At 50.4% G+C, this 26239-nt stretch overlaps 1 protein-coding gene across 1 annotated transcript; it reads left to right on the forward strand.

The window, feature by feature from the left end:
• Positions 1-3524: 3524 nt before the first annotated feature.
• LOC146188502 (uncharacterized) lies at positions 3525-3980 on the forward strand. The gene has a single exon (XM_084605060.1). The coding sequence runs from the start codon at positions 3525-3527 to the stop codon at positions 3978-3980; it is 456 nt and encodes a 151-aa protein (XP_084461186.1).
• The last annotated feature ends 22259 nt before the right edge of the window (positions 3981-26239 follow it).

Raw genomic sequence — 26239 nt, forward strand, 5'->3', positions numbered from 1 at the left:
CTATCACAATTCTAGTCGATCACACACGGTCGCACATTCAATGCCTAAGCAGCGCGAGGGGAAGGCATCCGCATTGAAGCACGTACTTTAGTGAGCCAAAGTGTGCACTGCTATGATCGTGCTTCTAGCCGCGGTACCCGCGGCCCCCGTCGCGAGCGGTTTCTGTAGTCGAGCAGTAAGTGCTGACGAGCGCCGGACGCCCGCTTACAAGCCTGGTGCTGCACCGAATCACCGGCGCACTTAAGCCTCGCCGACCGGCCTGTCTGGGCTTGTCAGAGCAGAGGCCAAACTTTCTGGGCCTCCACGACTGCCGGCGTCACGGCGGCGCACCCTCTTCTCCTACCTCCTCGCTCCGCAGCGGGAACCCAGTGCGCTCGTTATTGGGCCACTTGACGTTTGGTAAACTACAGCATCCAGATTAGACAGTTTGAAGGCGAACGGTTTTTTGGCCCTTATAAAAGAAGGCGCTCGGCCGAAGGTCGAGCGAGACCTGTCAAGACCGTCGTTAGAGCCGTCGCGCGCGGGCTGCTCGCCTGGAGCGTACGTGGCGGAGTCTCCCTGGCCGTCACTGTACAAAGACAGTCGCGTGAAGCCAGTAATTTTCGGCCACCGTGCCGTTTTTGTTGTGCTCTGTACCATGATTGTGAATATTGTTAAATTCACCTTTCGTTCACTTCCTCGTGTGGACCTGGAGCCTCAATACCCGGTCATGGACCAGAATTGTGACTGCTGGTTGGCAGCGTTGGGGTGGTCTGCGCGATGTTCTTTTTCCGGTTTGGTGAGTGTATCGCCTTCTCTCCTTGAGTTTGCCAGACTTAACGTAAGGTGTTCTTCCTGGTAGGGAACATTGACTGTTGACGCCTTTTCGGATTTGAACCTTGCTTGCATCCACCTACTTCTGAGAGACTTGCGGTCATAAATATTGCAGCCATGCACTGGAGAAAGCTGCCAATCATGGACCTAATCTTAATATATTGTCAAGTAGTAGTGACAAGACCGCAGGCACCAAAAGAAGACACAGGCTTGATGGTACAGAAATTAACTCCTTATTGGGCTGCCTTGCGCCCGCAAAAGGACTCAGCAATTCGGCGGCGGCGATAGCAACAAACGTGCTCGCCGATCATCGAACAAAGAATGTCCGTCGCACTTGTCAACGCTCAATTAAAGGCTGCTCAGAACAATCTAGATAATGTTGCAAACTGCTAGCAGCACAACCTGGAACATTGTGGAAACATACGCCAGTGATCGGAATCTTCGAGACAGATCTCGGCGCATCGTTCGCAACAAAGAAAATGATAACGTGTCGTATCGCGATAACGAGCATGAACAAACACGGGATAAAGAATTGATAAGTGCGTCAGAATAAGAATGATAAGGTCGCATGCCAGCGCTTGTCGAACAGGAACAAATAAAGATTTAAACAGGTCGAGGCATTACTCCCCCCTTAAAAAAACATCGCCTCGATGTTTCAAAATAAACAGACATGAATTAACATAAACATTGCAAAGCAAACAGGAATAGCCTTTACGCACATAATATTGCTTAAGGCGTACAACATTCACAATACCGGATGCACTCGGCGCCGCTGCGGTGCTGCCGCGCCGTCAGGAACGACCTTGTAGTTCAAATGTCCTAGTCGACGAAGCACCTTGTAGGGGCCGAAGTATTCGGCGTAAAAGCTTTTCCCTAAGTCCGCGGTGGCGAATCGGCGTCCAAACCCAGACTTGATTTCTCGGCTTGTACTCAACGTCGCGTCGTCGTAAGTTGTAACGTCGAGCGTCAGTTCGTTGCTGATCTTTAAAGCGCATTTGGGCGAGTCTTCGGGCTTCCTCTGAACGTTGAAGGTAGGCGGTGACGTCTAGGTTATCCTCATCGGTTACGTGTGGCAGCATTGCAACAAGCGTCGTCGTGGGCTCCCTGCCGTGCACAAGGCTGAATGGGGTCAACCTGGTTGTCTCATCGACGGCGGTATTATAAGCGAAGATGACGTAGGGTAGAATGGCGTCCCATGTCTTGTGCTCAGCATCGAAGTACATTGCAATCATATCCGCAATAGTTTTGTTGAGACGCTCCGTAAGTCCATTTATCTGGGGATGGTACGCAGTAGTTCGTCGATGCCTTGTATAACTGTATTCTAAAATAGCTTGCGTCAGCTCTGCCGTAAATGCCGTTTCTCTGTCCGTTATGAGGGCTTCTGGGGCGCCATGTCGCAAGAAAATTTTGTTACAGTTTCGGTTCGTGTTTGTTCGTGGCGTCACCCTGTGCCGGCGCGATAGAACTTGCGAGGCAGCAAGGCAATAAAAAGGACACGGCTCGGGGAAGTCGTAGTTCGTTGCGCAGTGTAGCGCGATGCATCATTGTCCGTTTCTTGGAGCCTAGCCGATGACGGCGACCGCCGAGCCGGTCAGCCTCTCGGCATTGCTCGGTCCACCAACTCATAACACGTGGCGACGAGGAAAAAAAATTCAAGTTCAAGTTCGTCTTTCATCCGCCCCTTCTGTGCACGTGAGTTATTCGTTGTTCTGACGACTCAATGCGAAAAAATGGCGTCATGCCAATGTTCGGCACCCTCGAAGCGTTCGATGGAGGAGGGGGAGACGCGTGGTCTTGCTACGTTGATCGCCTTCAAGCTTTTTTCATCACGAATGACATCGCAGAAGTGACAAAGAAGTCACTCTCCTTTAGTTGCTGTGGACAGAAAACGTATGCTCTCTTACAGCATCTCGTGAAGGCCGCCTAACCGCAAGACAAAACCTTGCAAGAAGTTCTTTCTGTTCTTGGTGACCATTACTGTCCCAAGCCATCTGCTGTCGTGCAGCATTTTAGGTTCAACACGCGTGTTCGCGCAGAGGGCGAGTCAGTCAGTAACTTTGTGGCGTCGCTCAAAAGCCTATCAAAATATTGCAACTTCGGAGCTGACCTTAGCAACATGTTGAGGGACCGCATCGTCTGTGGCATCAACGGCACAGCCGTGCAGACGAGGCTGCTCGAGAAAGCAGACCTTACGTATGAAGACGGTGAAAAAACTGCACTTGCCATGGAAGCTGCGAAGAAAGATGCCGGCGAGATAGCCATAGAGAAATGAGATAGCGAGGTCAAGCCGAAGTGCGCTGCCCACTTATCAAGTCGCGGCATCAAAGGGGCGTCTCACATGCTACCGCTGCGGGGACGAACACCTCGCGTCCGTGTGCAAGCACATCAGTAGTTCGTGCAATTACTGCAGGAAGAAGGGACACATTGCTAAAGCGTGCAACTCGAAGAAAAAGCACACTTCGTCACGGAAGGGAAAATTCACAAAGCCACATGCGTCCGCGCCTGGAACGCATCCAGTCAACACTGTTGACAACGACGCTTCTGCGGACGTGTTTGACATGTGGCCAGTCGACATCGTCGCACCGTCACCACCCTTCACTGTGACAGTCAGCGTTTGCGGTAAGCCGCTCTGTATGGAGCTGGACACCGGTGCGAGCGTTTCTGTCATGGAAAAAAATCGTCTTCAGAAGCTGCTATCGTCAGTACCTGTCATGCCGTCTGATGTACTCCTGCGAAGCTACTCGGGTGAGCTAACACAAGTTCAAGGAAGAGCGGATTCCACAGTGCAGTTTCGTGACAGAAAAGCAGTACTACCTTTATTCCTGACTGGGGAACATTCACCTACGCTTCTGGTGCGGAACTGGATCCGAGAACTGGGCATTGACATTGCTCGCGTGAAAGCAAACGTTCATGTTGTTTCTGATGTTGAGGACCTTTTTCAAGCGTTTCCTGATGTGTTTGAACAGAGCCTAGGAACTTTCAAGGGTCCAGAAGCCACAATCCATGTTCCACAAGATGCTGTACCCAAGTTCTTCAAGCCACGCCCACTTCCCTTTGCCCTGAAGGACGGGGTCTCACAAGAGCTTCAGCGCCTAGTGAGGGAAGGCATCCTGGAGCCAGTCATTTCTTCAGCTTGGGCTGCACCAATTGTTCCAGTGGCCAAGTAGGATGGACGCGTCAGGATTTGCGGAGATTTCAAGATTACCGTTAATCCAGTGGCTACGGTGTAAAAGTATCCAATTCCAAGAATTGAGGACCTGTGGGCTATGCTGTCAGGAGGTGAGAAGTTCACGAAGCTGGATTTGAGAGATGTCTACGAGCAAATAGGCCTTGACAAAAAATCTAGAATGTATGTCACAATCTCCACACACATGGGATTGCTCCAGTATACACGTATTCATTTTGGCGTGTCATCGGCACCAGCCTCGTTCCAAAGGGAGATGGAGAACCTTTTGCGAGGGCTGTCATATGTTGCAGTATATTTTGATGACATCTTTGTCACTGGCTCAAATGAGTCGGAGCATCTTCGCAACGTCAGTGCGGTCCTATCTAGACTCCGTGATGTTGGACTTAAGTTGAAGTTCGACAAGTGTCACTTTTTCGCCCGACAAGTTGAATACCTCGGGCACATCATAAACAAACAAGGCCTGTCTCCAAGCTTGAGCAAGGTATCTGCAATCCTTCATGCACCTGCACCCTAGGACGTCAAGGACCTTCAAAGATTTTGGGACTTTGGAACAGGCGGTTTCTACCAAACCTTTCCGGACGCCTCCACCCTTTGCATTTGCTTCTCACGAACTAGAAGAAATGGGTGTGGGGAAAAGAGCAAGAAAATGCATTCAATGCAGTGAAGCAGTTAATAATATCCACCCTAGTCCTAGTAAATTTCGACCCAGGGAAGCCACTGTGTCTTAGCTCCGATGCCTCTCCGTATGTGATCAGCGCAGTTTTGGCACGCGAGAGTCTGATGGTCGAGAACTGTCCATTGCTTTTGCCTCCAGATGTTTGTCGCGATCGTGCAGAGCAAAACTACAGCCAACTTGACAAAGAAGCATTAGCCTTTGTATTTGGTGTTGAAACGTTCCACCAGTACTTGTGGGGCACTCCTTTCACTGCTTATACGGATCACAAGCCGCTTCTAGGATTACTGAATGATAAAAAAACAATTCCAGTGAAAGAATCTCCACGACTAGTAAGATGGGCATTGAAACTTTCTGCATACAAACACAAGCTTGTGTACAAGCCTGGTCTGGAGTTAGGTCATGCGGATGCTCTCAGTAGGTTGCCGTTGCCTGCAAACAATGTGGATCTACCTGCACCTGCTGAAATGTTCATGCTTGAACAAGCATACCCAGGACTGTTGTCACCTGCCATTGTCGCGCAAGCTACAAAACATGATCCATTCCTGAGCCATGAAGCTCTTGCTGTCCTGCGAGGGGAACAACTTCCAGCAGGACCAGAAGGAAATCCATTCACAGCAAGGAGCAGAGAACTCAGCCTCCACGAAGGTTGCTTGCTGTGGGGTTCCCGAGTTGTTATTCCAAAACCTTAGCAATTTCAAGTCCTAATGATACTTCATGCTGGGCATCCTGGCATTGAGAAAAGCAAGACAATTGCCAGAAGCCACACCTGGTGGCCAGGGATTGATGGAGACATCGCTAAGAGTATAAAAAGCTGTGAAACCTGCCAAACTTACCTGCGTGCACTGCAACGCATTCAGCACACGCCATGCCGTTTCCACAGAGGCCCTGGCTGGTGAAGGCTTCACGTTCACTTTGGGGGCCCATTCATGGGCCATACATTCCTGGTCATTGTTGACGCCTATTCAAAGTGGGTCGAAGTTTTTCCAGTGGCGTCAACGTCAGCGGATGCTGTTGTCAGTGCTTTGCGAACAGCATTTGCGCAGCATGGGCTGCCGGATCTCATCGTGTCCGACAATGGGCCTGCCTTTGCAAGTGAGCAGTACTTGGCATTCTTGACACGTAATGGAATACGTCGCATGATTGTACCACCCTACCATCCAGCTGCGAATGGTGCGGCAGAGCGCGTCGTACAGACGGTCAAGAACAAGATGAAGAAGAGTGGATCCGGATCTTTCCAAACCCAGATTTCGCGGTTCTTATTTCATTACGGAACCACGCCACATGAAGTCACAGGCAGAGCACCGTGTGAATTGCTCATGGCAAGGATGTTCAAGACACCTTTGGATGGTCTTCGCCCAAATCTACACACTTCAGTGCTACTGAGACAGTTGAAGCAGAAACTACATGCCGATAAAGGGTGCCGTTCTCCATTGCCGAATGTAGGAGACAACGTAGTTGCAAGGAACGTTTGTCAGGGGCGCCGTGGGTACACGCACGTGTCACGAGCACCACAGGTCAGTCAGCAGCTACAGTCTGTCTCAGTAACGGTACTCTCTGGCATAGGCATGGCGGCCACCTACGTCCTCAAGTCGAAGAGATCACTGAGCCAACCACTGGACTATGGAGGCCTGGACCTACTGGAACACAGGGCGTTTCCAGCCACCCATCAACTGAGCGTGACACCAGCTTGGCTGTTTCTGTGGACTCTGACCCCACCGTGAATGCTACTAGTGGCACAGAAGAGAAAACTGGGAACGTGACTGGTGGTACAGAAGAGACTGCAATGAACTCTCTCAAGTCAGTGTTCAGCACGTCTCAGTCGCGAAGAAGCACGAGAAGCCGCAAGCCAGTGCAGCGATACTCTCCATAAAGCTCTTCTTGAACACAATAATGGGGAAGGACTGTTACAGTTTCGGTTCGTGTTTGTTCGTGGCGTCACCCTGTGCCGGCGCGATAGAACTTGCGAGGCAGCAAGGCAATAAAAAGGACACGGCTCGGGGAAGTCGTAGTTCGTTGCGCAGTGGAGCGCGGTGCATCATTGTCCATTTCTTGAAGCCTAGCCGTTGACGGCGACCGCCGAGCCGGTCTGTCTCTCGGCATTGCTCGGTCCACCAACTCGTAACAAATTTGACAAAAACTTTGCGATTACTGCCGCAGTACCATTAGGCAGTGCTTTTTATTCGGCGTATCGGGTAAGGTAGTCGGTGGCCACGATGATCCCCTTGTTACCCGCAGATGTAGATGGAAAGGGGCCGAGGAGATCGATCCCAATTTGTTTAAAGGGCAGGGTTGGGGGCGGTATCGGGTTCAGTAGCCCAGCTGGCCTGATCGCCTGCGTTTTGCGTCGCTGGCACTCTCGGCACGTTTTTACGTAATGGGCAACGTCGGCAGGCAACCTCGGCCATCAGTACTTCTGGATTCGATGCAATGTGAGCGCAAAACCGAGGCGCCCTGCTGTTGGCTCGTCGTGCAACGCACGAAGAATTTCCTGTCTGAGGTTTTCAGGCACTACAAGAAGCTGCGCTGTCTTGTTGGGAGCGAAGTTCTTTGCGATGATGTCATTGCTTAAGGTGAACGACGCCAACTGACACCTAAAAACAGCAGGAGGAGAAGCGGCCCTGCCTTCCAAGTAATCTGCTAGGTTTTTTAACTGAGGATCTGATCGCTGTTTTTGTGCAAAGCTGCTGGCGCTTACAGGTCCCAGTAAGGCATCGTCGTCATCGTCCTTCGAAGGAACGTCGACGGGAGCGCGGGATAAGCAATCTGCGTCTAAATGCTTGCGGCCCAACGTATATACTACTGTAACGTCAAATTCTGGAAGTCTTAGGTTCCAACGGGCAAGGCGGCCGGAGGGGTCTTTCAAATTAGCCAGCCAGCAGAACGCGTGGTGGTCGCTTACCACCTTGAATGGTCGACCGTATAGGTATGGACGGAACTTAGAAATGGCCCAGATGATCGCGAGGCACTCCTTCTCGGTCGTTGAGTAATTGACTTTGGTTTGATTGAGGGACCTGCTAGCGTAGGCGATTACCTTCTCCAGCCCGGCACTAGTATGGACGAGAATGACTCCTAGTCCCAAACTGCTTGCGTCGATGTGAATTTCGGTCTCGGTGTTTTCATCAAAGTGGCCAAGGACAGGAAGGGACTGTAGGTGGCGCTTAAGCTGCTGATATCCAAAGTGACATTTTTCCGGTTTGAGTGTCAAATAGGCCGAGCGAAGAGGGTCCAATACCGTTCGCAGATCATCCCCAGCAGAGATAGTCCTCCATCCGATCATGCTAATAAAGTTTTGAAGCGAAAGCTTCACTACCAGTGTCAGACCGCAGCTTCGTGTGGCTCCACATAGCCTAGTTCTGCGCGTGCGCGTGACGTTAATGCCAAGGCCAGCTCTGCAGCTCCCTCGCCAAGCTCTGCTAGCGTTGCCTAGCAACGCTTAAGAGGTGTGCAACTCCTCCTCATTAAAAAAATTGGTCTCCATAGGAAATAGAGCCTAGATCCCTTGGATCCGCAGCCAGGTGCTTTACCGCTGTGCCACGCCCCGGAGCGTGAAACACTCTTCATAGTTACGCTTGCCGTCCGTGACGGTGATAGCGGGATTCCGCTAGTGACAGATACTACAATTGGCGCGCAATTTGAAATTACCAAGGACTAAAATAGTTTTCACTCAGTTATGGTGACGTCAAAGATATGACGTCACGCAACCTGAAGTAGAGCCGAAAAAGGGCACAGGGAGGGATTAGCGCGCAATTCAAAAGCACCAAAGACTAAAATGGATAACCAAGAAGCATATAAATATATAAAAATTTCCATCCATCCATCCATCCGACCAATCCAATCTCCATCCATTCATCCGTCCGTCCAATCCAACCCAACTTCCATCCATCAAACCAAACCAAACCAAACCAAAGCAATCCCATCCCATCCCATCCCAAAGCCCCAAAGACTAAAATGGATAACCAAGAATCATATAAATATATAAAAAATCCCATCCCATCCCATCCATTGAAACGCGCATCGGAAACGCCAGAATAACGAGAACACCTCGCGAAAAGACGCCAAGAAGCCCAACACCACGCTAAATTAAGTCGTAGTATTTACGCCAATTTCCTTTCACTTGTAACTGGGCATAACCAAGGTAAGCCATTGCCAATTTTGCCTCGTATTTATATATTCTAAACTGCCCCTAGAATTTTGGGGTTTACCATCAGTCCACACAGCGGCGCCCTGGTTCGACGCAATGGGCTGCTTTTAAAACACGTAGATAGCCCAAATATATAACAACTTCGAATTGTCGTAAAGGGAATTTATTGCGTATTATAATAATAAACTCAAAAACAAGATTCCCCACAGAGAGGGGAAAAAATAGAAGGAGGGGGTGGGTTCTAATAAAGGACGACAGGCATCTCAAGTCTGCTCCCCCGTAATACAGAGAAGCGCGTGTGCCAGCGCTGCAGCAACTGCGTCTCACTGTCCGTTTCTGAATGTCCAGACAGATACTTCCAGGCGACGAGCCGCAGCCTCTGCAGGGCTGGCTACATTGCGCGAGCGGGAGTCCGGCGCGCCTCAGCGAGGCACCTGATTGAGTTATAGGAAGGGAAAGGCGCAGTAACTGTCTCACTTGTTTTCTGTGGACACCTCAACCGCGCCGTATGGGAAGGAGGAAGGTGAGAGTGAAAGTGGAAAGAGAGAAAGAGGAGCCGTAGTGGAGGGCTACGGAATAATTTCGACCGCCTGGGGATCTTTAACGTGCGCTGACATCGCACAGCACACGGACGCCTCTTCGTTTCGCCTCCATCGAAACGCAGCCGCCGAGGTCGGGTTCGAATTCAGCGAGGCACCTGCGACGCAACAACACAACAGAACCACAGTGAACATAAGTTGTTCAAAAGGGTCGAGCCGGCGCCTGACGCCGGGGTTCATGAGGACGTTAAACATCCTATATGCGAGCCGCCACATTGTTCTGTCAACTACACATTCGAAAAAAGAACATGCGAAAGGCTCTCGGGAGCACCTCAGTTGGCACACTGGTCATTGGGAACAATACAGTCAAAATCTCGCACTTCATTCGGCAACCGACAAGCTGCCCACGCTCGCCATTTGGGACAGCCGTCTCTCGTTGCTCATCAGCTGAAAGCCTGCGAACGGCAACAAGTTCGCTGATGCGTACGGTTGGTAGGTCGCCTAGAATAACATCTGACAGGTCTGCATCAAGAGTAGACTTTGCCTCGGAAACCTCGCGGTAAAAAGGCAGAGGTTTGTCCGCTTGTGGGCCGAGATAATGTTCGGGTGTATACACACGACGCGCCGTGCGCATCCAGTACAGGATGAGTGAGCGACCAGGATAACACTTCCGCCTCTTCCTTAGCCTTAACGCGAGTACTTGAGCCAGTGTCAGGATTCACAGCAGGCCAAGGCCTCCCCTGCTCCTCGGAAGCCATAGGATGTGACGGGCGACTCGTGCTGTTCTGCTATCCCTTACAAAATTCCCTATAAGGGACGCAAATCTGGTTGTCACACGGCGCGGGATTGTCGAGATACGCGCCACATATAGGGGAAAGCGCACGCTCGTGTCTTGACGACAATGACTTTAGCATTGAGCGTGAGGTTGAAACGCGCTGCGTCCGAAAGGGCGTGCATTGCTCGCGAGAGAACTACGTCCCAGGTACGGGTAGAAACCCAACCTGGCGCAAACAGCAAGTCAAGTACACGCATTGCGTCCACAAACGGTACATCGGCGACTAAGGAGCCCCTCAACTAACCGAAGAGGAGTGCTTTACCTCTGTTCGTGTTGAGCTGCGCTCCAGATAGAGCTGCTTAGTCCAAAAAGATGTTCAAAATACAATGAAACTGTCATTGTCACGCACGAATTGTAATATATCGTCCGCATATGCAAATACAACGACAGTCAGCGGTCCTACTGATGGGATGTCTCGAATATGCCTGTCCGCGGCGACCCTACGCAGCAGCGGGTCGAGCGAAAGTATGAAGAGTACCGGCGAGAGTGGGCACCCCCGACGTACTCCTCGCGTAATCGGAAAACAGCCATTCAGTGCTAGTTCACTGCTACGGTCTGTGTAAAGGCCGCGTAAGAGCTGAACGAATTTGTCAGGAGAACCAAATGAGCGGAGCACGGCGAACAAGTAACCATGTTCTACGCAGTCAAAGACCTTCGCCTGGTCCAAGGAAACGAAAACACCAGTGATCCATTTGGTACAGGCATATACGAAGACGTCTCTCGTCAGTGTCAGCGAGGCGAACACCGATCGTCCAGGTACCCGACAAGACTGGTATGGGCTAACGAAATCCTGCAGGTAGATTCGCAACATACGGGCGAGCAATGTGGCTACTGGTTTATAGTCGGTGTTAAGAAGGGTAATCGGTGACCACGATGAGGAACTCGTCGGTGCGATGCCCTCCTTCCGAATTAGAAAGATACGGCCGACACTGAACAAGGGTGGCTTGGTCCAGGTCTCGAGGAAACGATTTACGAGGCTAAGTAAAGACGGACAGAGAATGTCATAGGAAGTCGAATAAAAACTTGCCAGTAGCCCGCCTGGACCAGGTGCGGTCGACTGGTTCATGGCACCTAAGGCATAACGCAGCTCCTCCAAATTTGCCGGCTCGTTAAGGCCTGAACATGCGTCTTATGGACGTTGAGTTAAAGGCCCACAGAAGGAACCGACAGCTTCTCGAAAATCCTCCTCCTGGTCGAGGTTTTGCGACGAAAAGAGGGCCGCAAAGTGCTCGCTAGACAATTTGTGGATATCCGCGGGTTCCGAAGACATAGTATCGTCCGCAAGCATGACGCTCTCCACGCCAGTTCGCCTATAAGTGCGCCGGATAACGACTCGAGCGCGTCCGAGGTCTGCGCCATCCTTACGTGGCACGTTGCACAGACCCGCGGAGAGTGATGCGTGTGAACTACGCTCGAGTACGCGGTGATAGCGCTCGCGCAGCGTCTCGAGATATTCGAGCATCGCGAACGTAAGCGTGTTTCCGCGGTGTACGATGCGCATACGGCGCAGAACGTCATTCAGCATGGTCGTAATGAGGACAGGCCACGCCTTCCCCGAACGCACAAGAACATCGCGCCAGCGTGTTTTCAGTGCGTCCCAGGTAGCAGGTGTTATGTCAATAACTGCAGCCAAGAACGAGCACTACTCTCGGCGTATATCAGTGAAGCACTGTTCATCGCGTAGTACCGCTGCATCCATCCACCACATCAGGGGGCCGTTTGCACGGCCCGGGGCTGCTCGTAGAGTAACCGTCACTGGGAATTGATCACTTAGTTTAAGGCCTGGTGGGAAAGGCAATACATCGCACTGTTGCAAGTCAGGTGCCATGGCTTAGGGGATGTAAACTTTGATCTATTCGGCTCGCGCTCTGGCATCAGACTCGTGTTGCCTCGAAATGGTCTCTGTGAAGAATGACCCACGCGTCCTGTAAGAGTAATGATCGCACTAGTTTTCCAAGTTCTTTCGCGTGGTAATTGGAGGCGTCCTGACCAGGCCCCCGGATGTATCGCATTGTGTCTAAACCACAATTGAGATCCCCGAGCAGAAAGTGGGGCACGTCTCAAGAGAATATACCATGATGGATCGGAAGAACTTGTTTGTCTGACTACGCGTGACTGGCGCGTACACGCTGACAAAACGAGTATTGCGGCCATCCAGAAAAATCTCAATGACAATCACGCGTCCATCTATGCCATATCTACAATGAGCACATGCCCTCTATGCTGGTAAAAGAAATATCACGCCTGCGCCACAACACCGTGAGTCCGTTAACGAAAAAAAGGACGCAACATTAAAACGAGAACGAACGAAAAAGACATCGGCGGTGGTGCGAAAGTTGCACTCCTGCAAAAAGAAAACATCTACTCGATGCGAACGCGCATGAAGCACGTCCCGTTGCTTGTCAGGGTGACGGAAGCCTTGCGCGTTAAAGAAAGCAAAACGAAAAAGAGCCATCATAAAAAGTAAGAGGAACGAACACTACTATACATATCACAGAAACAAAGAAACGGAGGAGAACATAACAGACTCACGGAAAAGTTCGTCGGGCAAAGTCTGTGAACGTGTTCGTTAATCAGCACTAGGGAGGCGCTCAGGGAGTTTGGTGTTGATTCCTGCGGGCGCGGGCCTCGACATGGTCCGTGTGGCGCGCGCGTCTGTGCAAACAAAACTACAGTCAACCACACACACATACTGCACGGAACGCCCGCAGTTCACCCGCCGCAGGCCATAGCGACGCACCCTAGGCGACTATTAGCCGGGAGCGAGAAGTCGTGGCCGCTGGTCGGCGCCGACTGAGCCGCGTCGAAGCCACCGTCAGGCTTGCGAAGAGGAGGAGGAGGGTGCGGCCGCAGCAGCCGTTGATTCTGAGAGGCAGCGCCATGGTGGTTGCGACTCAGCGTCCGAGAAGTCCATCTAGGAGCCGTCTGGTGCCTTCCGCACCTTGTTATGAGGCGCTGATGCATATGTACAGCTCTCTGTGCCGTAAAGGTGACGCTTGCGTCCGCAAAAGACGCTTTCATAGCGCGGCCCGCACGCACCAGTTGCGGCCCCGCGGAGCCAGAGCGTCGTGCCACCGTAACGCCTGACAGGGTGGCTTCCTTACTCGGGAGGACTAGGGCAGAAGCCGCCAAGTGCAGGAGGCGCGGGGCGCTCTGAAGAGCCTCTAGATGTGCCGATTTCACATGTCGAGCGGGCGTCGTCTGCAACTTGTCGCCGTGGGTGGGCTGGCCCGCCACAGGGTGCGACTCCAATGCTCGGGACTCAGAGCCGGGTACGTCTGAGGAAGTCTCGGAGTCGCTCTCAGAGGTTGTCACCTCCGTCACAGGCTTGCTATCGGGGTAGGGCTCCGTGGTTGCCCCGTCATAGAGGGCCCCAGACGTGGTCGTCAAGGCCTCTTCGTCGTCCTTCTCTGCATCCCTGCTGCGATCCTGGGTGTCGCCGGACAGCCCTAGGTTCACGGCCTTTTCGGGTTGTACGCCAGGCTCTGAGGACGACTTGGCAGCCGCTGCATAAGAGCGCGGTAGAACACAATCCACCGTTGGATGTTCGCCGCCACAGCGCTTGCACGCGGAGCGGCAACCGTCACTATCGCGGCCGTAAGCGCTGCAACGATCGCAGAGCACCACCGAACAAGTAGCGGCAATGTGGCCCTCAACGCCGCACCTGGAAAACTCGCGTTTCATTCCTCGATACTCCAGCATCACGCGGGTCCCAGTTACCATCAGGAAGTTGAGGGGTGACCGCGTCATCTCCAATTTGACCAGCCGCGTTCCGTTCCGGACGTGGCTCCTAGACTGGAACGTTACTTCTGAGACGGATGGGACTTTTCCGTACGAGGAAAGCGCCGCAGCGAGAGCCTCGTCACTGTCGCACGGGGGAAGACGGTAAACCATCACATAAACCACCGAAGCTCCCATCTGCTCCAGCAGCAAGTATTTTCCGGCGAGACGCAGGACGCCTCTCGCCACCATTTTGGTCGTTTGCGCCATGGAGGACACGGCAGCCAGGAAACGAAGACCCCCAAGATGCTGCAGGTACTGCAGCCCCCTACTCCGAGAGCCTTCTCGATAGTGTCGATGAGGCTGTCCGCCGGAACAGGTTCCGGCACCGTGAATGTGAAGCACTGCACCTTGGACGGGCGCAGTGCCGGTGTTTGTCGTTGCATGACTCGATACAGGGCACGGCCATTCGTGATAGGAACGCGGCGGCGGACAGGCGGGTCCTCCGGGGGGGGGGGGAGTGTACGAACAGCACAGCATTTGCAGGTGGACGTCTACAGGCTCCCATCGGCGTTCTGCGGGTGACAAGTAGCAAGTGTCCACAAAGAGAAGTTTATTGACTTCCAAACTGATAGAGCACGATACATTGACAATGTGAACCACAATATACATACACTTATATGTAAAGGATACCGAATAATGTGCCAATACAATACAGATGTTGTAAGTCACTTTACATTAACAGTCTTATCTTCGTATCAGAGTCTGCTTATCCTTTATACAATTTCAATCAATGGGTACAAAAAAGGGATATACAATAATAATGGGAGAACCACTCAAATCTCTCCATCCCAATGCACTAGAAGGGGAAAGGGAAAAAAAAGGGGGGGGGATGTACATGCATACATGTTATGATCCAACGCGCGTTACATGTGGTCATCAATACAACAATGTCGGCATCGTTAGCCCATTTGGTCTCACAACAAAGAACCGTGTGTGCCAACGCTGCAGAAACCGCGCCTCCCCGTCTAGTTCGAGCCGCTCTGACAGGTATTCCCAGAGCAGGAGGCGCAGGCTCTGCAGCGCCGGGTACATGGCTCGTACTGGCTGCCTGCGTGCTTCCGCCAGGCAGCGGCGCTTCCACAAGACAAAAAGGGTACATGCCACAACTAGCCGCGCGAATGCACCCCGCGGTTGGTTTCTCCGCACCGAAAACATACGGTGTACTAGGTGCCACATAACCTTTGACACCCGACACTCAAAAGCGAAATGATCGCCAATCTCCGGTGCTCCGCACTGCGGGCACTGATTGTTGGGGACAACCCCCCATCGATAGAGGCGATCCCGGGTCGGGAGTACGCCCCACCGCTGTCGCCACTCGAAGTCTTTAACTTGGTCTGGCATTGTGCTTGCGGCCCATGTTCTCCATCTCCTAGAATCGGTTCGCTCCGCCTCTTCTGCGCTGAGGCGAGCACACGCCATGAGGGCGCTTATCTCGGTTGGCGGCACTTCCTCTATGTTTACCTCTGGCAGCTCTACATTAAGCGTTTCCTGGAACCTGGCGGCCGCTTGGTAGAAAGGGTGCGGCGTTTCTGCTCGCCGCCCCAAATGTCTTTGAGGGGTGAAGGCCCTCCTCGCAGTGCTTAGCCAGTACAAGAGCAGGGGCCGTCCTGGGTAATCTGCTTGGTCCAAAAGGCCGATGACAAGCTTGGTCAGCATAGTCCGCGCAACCGTTTGGACGCACGGTACACCGAGACAATGAACTGATAATTGAACGTATACCTGCGTGTCGAAGTGGCGAATTTCCTATGTCAAAACACTCATTTTCATTAAGGATGGCTCCTGATTGCATGCGATCGTTTAATCAATTGCAGTCCTATATCAAGCCAATTTTTAGACTCTTGCACGCTGCTTGTTGGGACGCATATTATTATCTATTTCACTTGAGCTAAATCGCGCCGCATTGGAGAGGGGAGAGTGTTTCAAACATCGAAATTTCAAAGAGCGGCAAAAAACATAACATGAGCAGTCAAAATATATCCACATGACTAGTCCACATACAAGACAAAAAGAAAAAAATAAGAAAATAATTATAGAAAGCGAAAGCACGAATCACGATAACATCACTTTCGCAACGAAAACGAACAGCAGCAAAAAAACAAGATATCTTCACAAAAAACGCTTGCAATAATTGTTTTAAAAGCGCGTAATTGTTATCTTGACTATATAAGGCGATTGCAGTCTTTCGACGTGTTTAGCTTGAATGAATATATAATAAAATCAGCTGGGGCTTAGCTTTGATAAGCCTGGTAGGTTGCGAAAGAAATGCGGCGACCTGGCGCAACCTTCTTTCTCCTTGTCCATAGCGTCTGTCTATCCAGGAGCATCGCGCCTCATTTATACCCTCATTCAAAGTGGAAGCGTAACTAGCGGGAGAACCGCCAGCCGCCGTTGTTGTGGCTGTAGGAAGAAGGAAAAGAAAATGCACGGGCCTGCTACTGGCTCTGTAGCTGAGCCACCTCCGCTGCCTCGGGCAGAGAAGATAATATAGAGAAGAAAGAAAAGGAAGAGGGAAAGAAAGACGCGCGCCACAACAACAGCCGTCATCCACCACCGAAGCGTTGGTGGGTGCAATGACGTCCTACAACATATAAAAATTCGGAGAGGCTGGCCCCCGCCGAAATGGGCGGCGACCTGCCTGTCCCAGGAAGGACGTTTTCTTGGGCCAGTTGGTGCAGCATTTTTTAAAAAAAGGACAAACCGCTAACGACACATTCACATGAATGAAGACACGGACAAGCGCTCACGCAAACAGTTAAAGAAGAACCGCACTTGTCTCCACAGTTCTGATCGTACAATCCTACACACCCGCTTAACATGGCCGTAGGAAGGCCGAACAATGCCGAACAGAGTGATGACCTCACCTGGGATGCACGAAGTGTGCTCATAAAACGCATAGCTTTATCATCAGCCATTCATTCCTGTTCTGCTGACATTGTTGCCATTACGGAAACGTGGCTATCAGCAAAAATAAGCAGCAGTGAAATACTGGATCGCGAAAACACTCATTCAATCAGGAGAGGGAGTTCTTATCAGTGTCAAAAATGCTCTTGTTTTGCACATTATTCCAATTACATCATCATTCGACCTTGTGTGTGTACATGTTGTCATTGCCAACCGTGAGTTTATTTTCTGTGCCTGTTATAGACCCCCCGTTGCCCCTATTTCGTTTTGACCTGAACTTCATGATGTGATTATTAACCTTATTGTTAGATATCCCACGTCACTCTTGTTTATACTAGGGGACTTGGATTTTCCTAATATTGTGTGGTCGAAGGATGACGTAGCTGTGAAAGAAAGTTGTCCTCAATTTTTAGAGTTTTTGAAGCTGTGCCCCGATGTTAATATTATTCAAATTGTCCACCACCCCACGCGCACTACACTGACTTCTGCCAATTCCCTGGATCTCATTCTTACCACTACCGCAAGCTTGGTTTCTCCTCTAACATTCTTGAAAAGTATAAGCTACTATGTAAGGATCCATTTCAATTTTAATGCGCATGTTACTACTAAAAAAGCTCAAGCATTATACTAGATTATAACAGAGCTCATGCCTCGTCAATACCTGGTGAATTTGAGTCTTTCATTACGAACTACTTAATGAGCTTTTCTCAACGAACAATTGATGAAAACTGGTCTCTATACAAACAAGCTTCTGTCGATAATTGACCGCTGCGTATTTTAAGGAAGAGTGCCTTGTAACCCCCGATCACCATGGCTTAATAATGCACTAAAGAGCCTGCGCAACAAAAAAAAAACGGGTGTTTCTCTGCAATAAAGCTGCCAATCATCCTGAGCATTGGTCTCGTTATCACCGCATTGCTAGTGAATATTGTTCGGCAGCAGCCAGTGCCAAAAACACATTCCTAAATAACACTGCCATCATTTCTGGCTTCTAACACCCGGAAGTTTTGCTATATTGTTACAGGTACTAAAAAGAATGTTCTCCAATTAATCCAATCAGACGTGCCAGTTCCAGCGCTCATAGCCTGAGTCGCTTTGGGACGTTGAACCCCACAAACCTAACCAAACCAACCAACTCCCGAGTGCTGCGCAATTCTGAATAATACCTTCTCGTCATTTTTTCAGCGATCAGTACAGCGATTTACCATTCTTATCTTCCCCAAGTTTTCCGCCTATGGATACTATCTTGCTTGGCTGGGCTGGCATCGGCAAACTTATCAGAAATAAAAAATCTATTCAACTTGTGGTTCCGACCTCATTAATTGAAAAATGCTAAAGTGTATTGAAGTGTTTCAAGCGTTACTTTATCCCATATTTTTGACCAGTCCTTACACCTTTCTACCCTGCCCAAAGACTTGAAGGTGGGAAAGGTGGTTCCGGTCCATAAATCAGGTGACATTGATTTCTCCAATAATTATAGACCAATTTCATTGACATGCATTCCAAGTAAAATATTAGAGCACATAATTTATTCACACTTCATTAATATCCTCTAGACGAATTGCTTTGTTAGCAACGCACAACATGGATTTAGAAAATTAATTTCCTGTGTAGCTCATTATTTACTCATTTTCAAACTTTCCCTTGTTAATATTGACCCGGACGTATTTGTATGCATTAAGGATTTTCTCTCTAACAGGCCCACTATGTAACCGCTAATGATTATACCATTAGTCCTTGTTCAGTTACCTCCGATGTACCGCAAGGATCGGTACTGGGCCCCTGCTTTTTGTCATGTATATTATTGATCTTCTTATTTTATCTCTAACTCAATCATTAGGCTGCTCGCGGACGACTGCGTCATCTACCACTAAATAACGAACCAAATGATTCCAGTAAGTTTCAGGGTGATCTGGTTAGTGTATCGGATTGGTTTAACAAGCGGCAAATGAAGCTTAACACGTGTCTCCTGCCGCTCTACCGCTTCTGACCCGCCCCCCTATTCATGGTACTGTCCTGTTGGTTGCTCTTACAGGTATCCTGGCCTGCATAATACTAGCAATCTTTCATGAAACATGCATTTTGAATATATCGCTAACAATGCTAACCCAACAATAGGTTATCTAAGTCGTAACTTTGCCTCTGCTCCGACATCAATAAAGCTTACCATGTTCAAAACGCTCGTCCGTCCAAAATAAGAATATGCGTGTGCCGTATGGGACCCTGCTCTTTCCAATCTCATTATTTCACTTGAAAGCATACAGAACCGAGCAGCGCGCTTTACCCTCTCTAATTAGTCACGTCATTATAGCGTAACATCCATGAAAAAAACATGAGATATGCCTGACCTTTCACTACGTCGCAAGCACTCTCGCCCTTGACTTTTTCATAAAATATACTATATCAATTCTTTCCTGACAGAAACTCTCCTCACCAGACCCAGTTACGTCTCATCTCGCATCTATCATTATCACAAAGTTGAAGTGCCATCTTGCCGCAATAATTTATACGATTCTTCATTCTTACCAAGAAACGCCACTGAATGGAACCGCCTTCCCGCCTCCTCAGTCACAATTTGCGACAGATCCAATTTCAAGCTCGCTATTCAAAGTGTCCTATAGTGCCCTCGTTATTGTTTTATTATAGTGCAAGTAATGTACTCGACCACTCCTTTCTGTTGTGCCTACCGGCCTTGAAAGTACGTACCATAAATAAATAAAAATAAATACATTGCTCGGACGGGAGTACGGCGCGTCTCAGAGAGGCACCTGCGACGCCACAACACAACCACAGTGAACACGCGTTGAAAACGGTTGCACCGGCGCCTGACGTCGGAGTTCGTGCGGACGTTAAACATATGCAAGCCGCCCCATTGTTCTCGCCACAACACATTTGAAAAAAAAATTACCGATGATTACGTTACTTCCTAATGCAAAATTTGAGCGCAGCAAATAAGCTGTTTCACCTTTTCGATAGATTGAGGCAAAGAAATCGAGCAACACATGTATGCGCTATCACAGAATTTTTTTTTATTTTTCACACGTATTCCTTTAACAAACACTCCCTTCTCGGCGGCGGCGATGAGCTTCTGCTTCAGCCTCGCTTACACCTGGTTGCTCTCGACGGTGGCGATGAGCCTCCGCTTCGGCGGTGCGAACGGCAGGGTCTTCTCGACGGCGGCGATGAGCTTCTGCTTCAGCCTCGCTTACTGCTCTGGATTCTGGCGGCGACGGCGCTGGGCCTCTGCTCTGGCAGCTCGTTTAGCAGCAGCAGCAGCAGCAGCAGCAGACGGAGGACTTCCACCGGTCGTCTCGCTCATGGCTCAGAAAGAACTGGCAGATAATTTCGCAGTGGCGAACGGCAGCGGCAATTTCGGCTCGGGCGGTGCACATATACAGATCCGCCACCACCGATCTGGCTCTCTGATTGCCACCGCACAGGGGTTGCATTGGAGGAGGAGCGAAGAAAGGAATTAAGTTCGAGCCGGCGCTTTGACAACCGGAGACTCGCAAGAAGAGGGGGGAGGGGGGCGGCGTGTACACGCAGCGGCAAACGATGGGGGCAGAAGCGCGCGCAGCAAGCGGACAACGCGATAAAGGGAGGAGGGAAGAGATAGCAGCGACTGACTGATGCTGCTGACGCCGATAGTGAGTCAACCCCAGCTGCGGAGTTGGTTTCAGGGACCACGCCGCCGACGCCGACGCAAACAATATGATACCCTCGCTTCCGCAGCGCCAAGAACCAGGTCTAGCCGTGGGAAGGTGGTCACGTATTCGTCGACGTGCCGGGGCCTACGTGAAATAACCGGCGCGTCGGCAACTGAAGAGCACCCTATCCGCCACACAGGAACAGGGGGGGGGACCCTCCCCTCCTCTTTCTGCATGGCGGCGACGGTGTTCTATGCAGTTACGTTATCTTGACTCTCTAGCGGCGTCAGCGGCATCCAGCGGTATCAGTCGGTCGCTGCTAGCGCTGGGGGGATGAAAGGGGGGCAGAGCTGGTTACGAGGCCGACGCCGAAGCCGACGCGAAACCCAGGAACGGACGCCAAAGAGCTGCGCTCTAAAAAACATGCGAGAGGCTCTCGGGAGCACCGCAGTTGGCACACTGGTCCTTGCGTACAATATCCCATCTGGCAAGGCGCTGTCTCGCGGAGAGGACACCACAGCGCCTAAGCCAGTCAAACTCTCGCACTTTATTTGGCAGCCGATAAGCCACGCGATAATGTTCGGGTTTTAGCACACGACGCGCCATGCTTATCCAGTAGAGGATGAGCGAGCGACCATGGTCAGTTTTATCAGCCAATAACCTCTGCACCAGCCTTAACGCGAGTACTCGAGCCACTGCCGGGATACACGGCAGTGCTGCTCCTCGGAAGGCATAGGATGTGACGGGCGACTATCGCGGTCCTGCCATCCCAAACAAAAGTCCCTATAAGGGACGCGAATCTGTTCGTCACAAGGCGCGGGATTATCGCAATGCGCGCCACATAAAGGGTGAAAGCGCACGCTCGTGTTTTGACGTCACTGACTTTAGCATTGAGCGTTAGGTTGAAACGCGCTGTGTCAGTAAGGGCGTGCATTGCTTGCGAGAGAACTACGTCCCAGGTATGTGTAGAAACCCCGCTTGAATGAAACAGCAAGCCAAGTACACGCATTGCGTCCACAAACGGTATGGCGGCGGCTAAAGGGCCCCTGAACTAACCGAAGCGGAGTGCTTTACTTTTCTTCGTGTTGACCTGCGCTCCAGAAAAAGATGCGTAATCCGAAACGATGTTCAAAAGAACAATGAAACTGTCATTGTCACGCATGAAGAGTGAAATGTCGTCCGCGTGTGCAGATACAACGACCGTCTCCTGTCCTACTGATGGGCAACCTCGAATACGCCTTTCCGCGGCGACCCTACGCAGCAGCGGGTGGAGTGAAAGTATGAAGAGTACCGGAGAGAGTGGGCACCCCTGACGCACTCCCCGCGTAATCGGAAAGTTGTCGGCAATTTGGCCATTCAGCACTAGTTCACTGCTAAGGTCTGTGTAAAGCACGGTGTATAAGAAGTGTAAAGCCACGTAGGAGCTGAAAGAATTCGTCAGGGAATCCAAATAAGTGGGGCACGACGAATAAGTAACCATGTTCTACGCAGTCGAAGGACTTCGCCTGGTTCAAGAGAACGAAACCTCCTGTAATCCGTTTGACACAGGCGTATTCGAAGACGTCTCTCATCAGTGTCAGCGAAGCGAACACCGATCGTCCAGATACTGCGCAGGAGTGGTATGGGCTAACCAAATCCTGTAGGCAGATTCGCACCATACGGACGAGCAATGTGGCTGCGAATTTATAGTCAGTGTTAAGGAAGGTAATCGGTCGCCACGATGAGGGACTCCACGGCGTCATGCCATCCTTCGGAATTAGAATACGGCCGACACTGAATGAAGACGAAACGAAGTGGCGTCCGTGTGCTGTGCGATGTCAGCGCACGTTAAAGATCCCCAGGTGGTCGAAATTACTCCGTAGCCCTCCACTACGGCTCCTCTTTCTCTCTTTCCACTTTCATTCCCACCTTCCTCCCTTCCCTTACGGCGCGGTTCGGGTGTCCACAGAGCAAGTGTGACAGTTACTGCGCCTTTCCCTTCCTGTGAACCAATTTAACTTAACTTTTAACTGAATGAGTGATTGAGTGAACTTTATTAACTGCTCAGGGATCTTTTTCTTCGCCTCTTCAACCGAGGCTGACGGGCGGTTGGCGCCCCCAGTCCAGGACACCACTGTCTTTCGCCAGTTTGCGAGCTCTTGTGACCAGGTAGAGCTGAGCCTCCGGGTCAGAGCTGGCCAGTACAGCCTCCCATGTCTTTCATTTGGGTTTTCAATTTTTTGTAGTTGATGTGAGCTGCATTCCCATGTTATGTGATACAGGGTAGGGGTATTCCCGCACCACGGGCACTCGTCTCTGAATGTCATGGGATGCATCATGTGTAATATGTGTAAATTAACCAAAGTGCCCGTCTGTAGCCGCCTCAGATCTATGGCCTCCTCGTTGCTGAGCTTTTTATGCGGCTCTGGATATACTTTCCGCAAGCCTCTGTAATGTTGTAGTATTGTGGTGTAGTCAGGGTCAAGCGGAATCAGGTCCTCTGTCGCGAGACTGTTGGGCGCACGGTAAGTTGCATGTCCTCGGGCTACCCTGTCTGCGTACAAATTGCCCGTGATCCCTGCATGCCCCGGAATCCACACTAGTGTTTGAGTGTATTGTTTTGTTGGCTCGCTTGTGGAAGTAAGGATTTGGTGCGCTATCTTAGATAATTTACCCCGTTGAAAATTTCTGCACGCGGATTGAGAGTCTGATAGTATCGTCAGACTCTCTCCCGTTTATCTTCCTTGCCTAATGGAAAGCGCGATAGCCACTTCCTCTGCCTCCGTGACTGTACAGTTTTGGATCGAGGCGCTACCTCCTGGCCTTCGCAGTCTGTGACCGTGGCTATCACCCTCTTTGCGTTGGTTTCGTATAAGGCTGCGTCGGTTAACCTTGACGTGTCTTATTGGCCGAATGTTTTTTCATAATACTCTGCCCTTGCCTGCCTCCTTCCCGGGTGTAGGCGGGGGTCCATGTTTCTTGGTATGGGCCGAACTCGGTACCAATTTCTGACATCCCGCAATACTTCTCTTGTCTTGTTATAAGCCTGTAGGTGTGTGCTATATCCCAGTCATTCCAACACCCGTCCTCCCGTCTTCGTTTGTAGAAGTCTGTTTAGCTGTGACTTGATTTGGGCTTCTGCAAATTCTTGTATTGTATTGTGCAGACCCAGAGCTGCTAGTTTGTGGTTCGGTGTGTTCTTGGGGAGCTTGAGTGCGGTCTTGATAGCCATTTTGACGATGGCGTCCGCTCTGTCTTCCTCTCCTTTGCTCATATTGAAGTAGGGTAGAACATACGCTACTCTGCTAATAACGAGGCTCCGGACAAGTTTGAGTGTGTCGGGCTCCTTCATCCCCATCTTTTTGCTGGTCACCCGTGCTATCATTCGGGCGACCTGCTGGGTCGAGGTCTTGAGCAGATTAAGTGTGTGTTGACACCTTTGATTCGATTGGAGCCACATCCCCAGGATCCTCACGGTTGTCTCTTCGGGTACTGTCTCCCCTTGCAGCCGGATCTCGAGCTTGTGGCCTTGATCTGTGGGAGCTGAGCGGTTGCCCTTCCCTCGCCAGAATCTGATCAGTTCTGATTTTCTTGATGAGCGCTCCAAGCCCCTCTGCTTTAGATATTGTTCGATGACAGATGCTGCTTCTTGCAATTTCGCTTCCTTCTCCCTGAGTGATCCTGTGGTCGTCCAGATGGTGACGTCATCAGCATGCATAGCGTGCTGTATGCCCTCCACCTTCTCGAGGCGCCTGGCCAGGCCAATCATTGCCACGTTGAACAGCGTGGGTGAAATGACTGCTCCTTGAGGTGTCCCTTTGTTGGGCGGGGAGAAGGTCTCTGTTTCTATATTGCCAATCTTGATTTCGGCCGTCCGGTTACTCAGAAAGCTCCTAATGTACTCGTAGACTCTGGTTCCACAATTCGTGTCTGCCGGACTATCTAAGATTGCCTTGCGAATAACATTATCAAATGCACCTTTAATGCCCACAGCCAAAACTACGTGTTCTGCCGAGCGTGGGATACCCGTCAAGACCTCTTCTTTGATCTGCAGGACAACGTCCTGGGCTGATAGCCTTTCTCTTAAGCGAAACATAGTGTCCGGCATCTGAGCGCTATCCTTCAAGTGATTTTGCAGTCTATTATTGACAGCCCTCTCGAAAATCTTTCCCAGGCACGAAGTTAAAGAAATGGGCCGCAAATTCTCTATTGCCAATTTTTTTTCCCGGGTTTCTGGATCATCATGACCACCGAGTGTTTCCACTGTGCTGGCACCGTTCCTGCTTCCCAATGCTTGCGAGAGGGGCAGAAGTCGCTGGAGCGGTTGCTACACACATTCCCAGGCACGAAGGAAGATGTGATCAAGGCCGTCCACGACAAATGCTACGGAGTAGAGCTAGAGGATCCATATCCATACGCAGAAGATTACAAAGGAGACCCAAATCCGAAAATGCACGAGCCGATCACGGAGGAAGAAGTCCGGACGGCAATAGCAAGTGCCACTCGAAACACAGCGGCTGGTGACGACAAGATCACTAATGGCATAATTCGGAACATGAGGCACTGGCGCCGACACTAAACGAGGGTAGCTTGGTGCCGCTCTCGAGGAAGCAATTTACGAGCCTAGGTAAAGGAGGACCGAGAATGTCAAAGGAAGTGGAATATCGAAACCTGCTAGTAGCCCGTCAGGGCCGGGAGCAGTCGACTGGTTCATGGCGCCTAAGGCAAAACGCACCTCATCCAAAGTTGCCGGCTCATTAGGTGTCGCACATGCGTCTTCTGGATGTTGAGGAAGAGCTCCGCATAAGTACCAGACAGCATCTTGAAAATCCTCCTCCTGGCCTTACAAATATCCTCCCAATATTGACAAATGTATCTATAGTTGCTTTTCCCAAGTGGAGAACGTCATATTCCAAAACACGCATTAACAATATGCACCCGTTTAACCTAACTCGGCACCACAAAAACGCATTTTTCGATTCTTGCACGTTGCTTGTTGGTACGCACATTAATGTTTATTTCAAGCCATCTAAATCGCCGTGGCATTGGTGAAGTGCGAGTCTGGCAAACATTGAAATTTGAAAAAAATGCGGTAAAATACATACTGCAATTAAACGTAGCAATCTATGAAAAAAATGTAATTAATATAGTATACCAATAAAAAGCGAAAGCACAAAACACATCACTATAGCAAAGAAAAAACTGATTGATTTATAGAAAGGGAAAGGCGCGGTAACTGTCTCACTTGTTTTCTGTGGACACCTCAACCGCGCCGTACAGGAATGGAGGAAGGTGGGAGTGAAAGTAGAAAGAGAGAAAGAGGGGTGGTAGTGGAGGGCTACAGAGTAATTTCGACCACCTGGGGAAGCACCAAGAGAATGCTAAGATTAATTCACGAAAAGGCACGTATAACGATTTTTTAAAAAGCGTGTAATGAGTTATTAAGGCGAAAGCCTTTAATCTCTTGTAGTCCGCAAATGTGTCCGCGTTCCGGGGGCTTGCCTTATATGGGCATATGTCAATCGCCATTGCATCGGTACTTAATCTATAGCAATCGGATATGATATCAAAAAATATTTTAGGGTATTTGCCAGATAATGTAATGATAATGTATGACTAATAATAATGTACATAAATATGCCCATAGAAACCCATGCATTTGGTGGTCATCGCAACTATCACATCACATACTATCTCATACATCAATAACACGACATACTAGTTAATGGGTGTTAACT

Source organism: Amblyomma maculatum, chromosome 5, assembly GCF_055883805.1.
Source record: "Amblyomma maculatum isolate TAMU_Amacu chromosome 5, ASM5588380v1, whole genome shotgun sequence".
Taxonomy (NCBI): Eukaryota; Metazoa; Arthropoda; class Arachnida; order Ixodida; family Ixodidae; genus Amblyomma; species Amblyomma maculatum.